At 55.9% G+C, this 5527-nt stretch overlaps 1 protein-coding gene across 1 annotated transcript; it reads right to left on the bottom strand.

Moving 5' to 3' along the window:
• Positions 1-1749: 1749 nt before the first annotated feature.
• C8A04DRAFT_33791 (uncharacterized protein) lies at positions 1750-4731 on the bottom strand (the record flags this gene model as incomplete). The annotated part of the gene is made up of 9 exons (XM_062782602.1): positions 1750-1856; positions 1924-2331; positions 2408-2644; positions 2717-2951; positions 3003-3221; positions 3279-3479; positions 3558-3893; positions 3964-4490; positions 4566-4731. The coding sequence occupies 9 exons, from the start codon at positions 4729-4731 to the stop codon at positions 1750-1752; spliced, it is 2436 nt and encodes an 811-aa protein (XP_062640998.1).
• Between the last annotated feature and the right edge of the window lie 796 nt (positions 4732-5527).

The raw sequence follows: 5527 nt of genomic DNA, 5'->3' as shown, positions 1-5527 counted from the left end.
TGTGACCTCCGCAACCAACCGCTTGGCAAGGGAATCCAATGGAAACGGGCAAGGGGCACATGGGGGCAGCTTGCTCGCAACTGTCCGTTAACAGCAGCGCCTCCTGGCTACCTACAATGTGTGGTTGCATCAGATAACTACAGGTCATTCGAGATACAATAATCCTCAATCGTAGAGGGCTTGTCGATGAGAAACGGTCTAACCGGGGGAGGGGGGGGAAGGGGGATAATAAAAAAATACACCTAAACAAAATCGTGCCATCGCCCATACAAAGTACAAGAGACGGAAACGCACAAGTCAACGTGACCATTCTCAAGCCCCTAACACATACCTCACCACAGTTTGACCAAGCATCTGAAGTCATTACCAGTTCTCTTTGGTTTGTGAATGAATCAACTTCTAATCATATTACATGTAGCATTATTGTACTCTCCAACCCGAAAGCCATCTAACCATCCCTCCCACCAGCCCATCCATTTTTGTAGTGAATCGAATCTTGTATCCTGTACCCCCCCCCCCCATTTTTATCATCATAAAGTGTAACAATTCACCCCCAACCACAAACGAACAAAAAAAAAGAGTAAACGAGTGAACTCCTTGCAAGTACTTTTCACACCACCAGAACCCCCCCTTAACCCAACCACACCAAACCAGATCTCCATATCCATCCTCATTCCCATGCCTATCAACACCCCCCACTACTCACACTAGCACCAACAGGCCGGAACAAACTCCGAAATCCCTCCACAACCCCATCCCTCCGCTTCCCACTCCCACCAGCCTTATCCGCCTTATCCGCCTTATCCCCCTTGTCCGATTTTTCCGACCTCTCCGATTTCCGCCGCGGCAGCCTCAGGGACCTTGACCGGACCGAAAACGGCGTGCTCGACTTGCTTGATCGGCCTTCCTTCTCCTTGTCTCGGTCCCCCGTAGACATCCGACCCGCCGCCGCCGCTTCCCCCTGGGCAATCTCAGCGCTCTCATCGACGCCGTCTGTGCCTAGTCCACTTAACCAAGACCCAAACCCAAAGCTGGCTTCGTTCGCCTCACTATCCCCATTTTCATTGTTGCCACGCCTTCTTCTCAACGAGCCCATCCCCAGGCCCAATCCTCTCCCTCGCCCCCCCTTCTCCCTCTTCGCCTTCGACCTCTTCAACATCATGGACCCGGAGCGCCCTATGTTCATGCCCATCAACTTGGCCCCCATTCCCTCTGCCTCCGGAACCGCCTCAGGAACCGCCCTCTCCATCGAGCCCCCCGACACTTCACTAACATTCGACGAGAACTGGATGCTCTGTCTTGGCGAAACTTCTTGGGACCGCTGAGCTCCCATATTTCCGCCGTCTCCCGCCCCAGTGTCTGCGACCCCATTCCCACTCCCTCCCGTTTTATACATAGTAACACCAACAAACCCTTCAGCCGACTCTCCATCAGCACACACTTCCCCGTCATACACCGCTACACTTTGTCCCCTTACACCATCTCCTGCACCTGTACCAGACTCACAAGTCTGCGACCCACGACGCCCCACGACCTCGAGTACCCCCGGATTCGCATCAGCCGTCGATCCTCGGTCTGAAGCGGTTGCAGCTGTAGTCACAGTTGTTCCGGTAGTCGTGAATGTGGGCGTAGTAGGGGTAGGAGGTGTAGTAGGCGGGAAGAAAAGCGAGGATGGTGTGGTTCGATCGTGGTCACGATCGAGGATTGAAGACCGGGCGGTTGAACGCCTCCTCGCGGGAAATTCGTCTCCTAGTTCGCCGGCCGCATGAGCCGCCGCTTCGTAACCGAGGTCATATCCGTACCCAGCCCAAAACGCATCCGACTCCTCAGCTCCTCGTTTTTCTCTTTCTCCGGCGCTGCTTCCCCCATACAGAGCCCCCTGTTGGACGTAAGCCGCGGCCTGCCCGTGGCCCGGTGGCAAACTAGCCAGGCTCGTCGTCCTCCGCCCAAAACTACCGGTAATATTCACGGCGCTCAACTTGCGCATCATCGACGATGCCGACGCACGCACCAGATGTTCACTCCGTGACCGTGTCGTTATGCCGGGGAACGGCAGCACATTACGCGTCCACACATCCGACAGCAGTGCCTCAAGCCGTGCACGCTCGGCCCGTTCCGGGGCCAGCACCGGAATGCGGGCCGACGGGTTGGAGTTGCTGTTATTGTGGGAGAGAAGAGATTGTGAGCGGTTGATGGGCGAGTTAACACCGCTGTTGTTGGAATTGTGTGTATCCTTGGCCGCACTGGTGTTCTTGAGGATGACCTGGCAGAGTGGGGATTTCGGACCGATGGTGGTGGCGCGATGGACCGAGATCTTTCTGGCCATGGTTCCTGTTCTTGGTCAATCCCACAAGACGCCCCCATCAAGAGCCAAAGGGGAAAAAGGGGGAAATAAAATAATACACACCTGGCTTCCTAAACACCGTGCCCAAGGCCTTGATGTTCAACGAGAGAAAGTTGAAGTACTCAGCCCGCATCTGATCAGACGACCCATCGCTCTCGGTGTCTAGATTGTTGTTTCGGAGTCGCGCACGCCATTCCAACTCCTCCTTGGCTGAACAACCCGTTAGGATGAGCTCATACAACTGGTTGTCCGACAAGAACACAATCTTCCACGAGTGCCGCGCCGTATGACATTGAAGACCTGCCGTGCTTGTTAGCAAACCCAGGAGGCCAATCAATTACTGAAAGTAATAGGGGGGTTCGTGAATCATACCCCGACCGTTGTCCACTTCTTCCACCTTGATATTGCTCAAAGCGATACACGCTTGCAAAGTGTAGATCTGATCGATACGGCCAGCCGTAGCCAGACAAAACCAATCTCGGTAGAGCAGCGCAACCATGTACTGGCCGGTGACGCTGTCCTTGGTCTGCCAGCAGACATGCAGCGCGCCGCATAATCGAAGATGACCAAACGACCGGATTCGGTTTCTCGAAGCGGTATCGAGTTGCTGCTTTCTGTTAGCTAAGTTCGACAAACAATGAACCTAGGGCATGCTTACTCTGTCTGGGAACGCAAGCCGGTCCTGGAGGATCCAAGTCTTCTCGAGAACACACTTGGCCTGGGAATCGTTTGTCGCTCGGTTGATCTCCGCCGTGGCCTCGCGGAGCCGAATAAGCGTATTCTCAATTTCCATGTGTGAATAGGGACAATCGATCACGGGGGTATGCTTCAGGAGCTCGGAGAACAACAACGGATACTTGCACACCCGTTGGATCGGCTGTTCTTGTTAGCTCGTTCTTTTTCCTAACCACAGGTTGAGGACTGGCTGGCCTACCTTGACGAGCAGATCGCCAATCGTCAGCGCTCTCCTTGCCTGGTCGTCACAACTTTCCGCCGAAGTCAACGACGACGCTAGAACTTCCAGCCCTTTCTGGTACGAAGCCCACCCGGGCATCGTCCGATACGCCGCGGCGATGTCCTTGATCATCATCTCATACTTTGCGCCGTATTCTTCGTACACAAAGAAGCGGTTCATCTACGAGGACCCCGAATCCTAGTCAGTATAGTCCACGCCATACATAGCATACCGATTCTCACACCCCCATTAACATACCCTTTTCAGAAAGACCCTCGCCACCTCTGCGGCCGCCTGCGGTTCCGCTACCATCCCGGGGACGTCTCGCAACCACGACACCTCGTCCCGGCCTTCCGGAACAGCATCGAGACTCCTCCAACGCCGGTGCCCCTGAAGAGACGCATTCGATTGCTTCATCGACGTCGCCGGTGGGGTCGGTAGGTCGAGCTGCGTGTACTCCGAGTCCGGAACCGCGCGGTGCAGTTCCCCGAGGACCTCCTCGTGCAGCTCGATGAGGTCCGTCAGGTTGCGGTTGACCGTTGACCGCAGACCCGCGGGGGACGTGGGAAGGGAAGCGAGTATGGTGACGTAGACCTAAACGGTGTTAAACAAATTGGGGCCTTCTTGAAACACGAAGCTCCGGAGAGAGGGGAAAAAAGCCTACATTCATCAGAAACCGCACATCCCCAATATACCCCTCCTCAGTACTGATCAACTCCTCGAGAATCCTCCTCCTCTGCAACGCGCGTTCGACCACCGCAGGATCCACCGGCGCCGGTTTCTCAGGCAGGCTATAACTCCCACTATCCTCCGACATGCGCGGCCCAGACATGACAGACAAGGACGCCCTGCTACTGCGCTGCTCCTCCGCCGTGCGCGGGCCGCGCGATCCCCGCGCCGACCGGATCGTCGTCTTGCGCGAGCGGGTCAAGAGGCTGATGCCGGTCACGGACAGGCTGGCGGGCTTGACGGCCGTGACGAAGGCGAGCGAGGAGTCGGAGGACGAGTGTCGATGGTGGTGGCGATCAGACCGCCGGAAGTCCGAGCCCAGGTCTCCCGTGACCATTCCGCCCGGGACGCTGCCATCGTAGCCGAGGATTTCCTGCTGCCGCAGCACGCGCTTGTGGAGTGTTCTCATCCACTTTTGAAACGGCTTTGGGGGACGGCGGCCCGGTTGGCAGTAGAAGCGGTCTGCAGCGGCAGGTGACCCATCCTCGACACAGGCTCTAGGGGAGGTAACGTCGTCTTCGTCGTCGTCGTTGTTACCTTCCGTGGTGCCTACAAGCGTTGCCCCCGCAGGAGGGGTCGAGAAAGCCTCGAGACCGTCTCCATTCTCGTTGGCATCAAAATACAGACTTTCCTTGCGGCCCACTAAGTTTTCTTCGGTATCTGTCGAGGAAGGCGGTCTAGGTTCGACGATCACTGCGGGCATAATGTGCGGTCAAGGAAGTGGTGGGATAAAGGGAGAAAAGAAAACAAAAGATTTCCAAAATCCAGCAGCAACAAACAGCACATAACGAGCAGGGCCGGCCAGCCGTTCAAAGCATGATATAGACTGAAGGTATACCCAAAAAAGTGGTATTAGTGGCGCTGTTCTTGTTATGAGATGCAGCAAGACGGCGAGCCGGCGAAGTGGAACGGGGAATTGAGATCAAGAGGAAGGAGCAGGAAGCCGAAGGAGAAACTAGTCAAGGACCTCCTTCGACTTTGAAGCGCCACGCGAGCCAACTATGTAACAACAAAGGGCGCCAGGAAAGAACGGCTCTCTGGCCGCTCTCGAGCGCGGCTGTCTCTGCGGGAGATCCGGATTGAGACATGGCTATGAGAACGAAAACATGGGACGAATACACGGTACATGGGGCGCAAAGAAGACAGGGGGGGAGAAAGTCGAGATAGCAAGGATATGAGAATGGCGCAATGGGTGGCAGCCACGGCCCGGACTGTCTGCGTCGGTATGCGTTGGATGTGTTCTATGTAGCTTGGTGTTGTGGGTCGGTGTTGTGTCTTCGGTTGCTGTCATGGATCATGGGTGTCTTTCTCGGTACCTTAGAGACGGACAATTGCTCGATGGATGCATCTACTGCACTACCTCATGCATTGAGCACGCACATCGGGCCAGCGCACTGGCGAGACATTAAAAACCCCCGGGGCTGGCTGAACGCTGGGACTGCTGGGGTCCGATTATTGGAGCGACGTCCGGATTGCCACGATATGGCCCGGAGCTCGAC

This window comes from Dichotomopilus funicola (assembly GCF_033296635.1).
Source record: "Dichotomopilus funicola strain CBS 141.50 unplaced genomic scaffold C8A04scaffold_2, whole genome shotgun sequence".
Classification (NCBI taxonomy): domain Eukaryota; kingdom Fungi; phylum Ascomycota; class Sordariomycetes; order Sordariales; family Chaetomiaceae; genus Dichotomopilus; species Dichotomopilus funicola.
The sequence above is the reverse complement of the archived record's forward strand: the minus strand, read 5'-3'. Positions and strand labels throughout refer to the sequence as shown.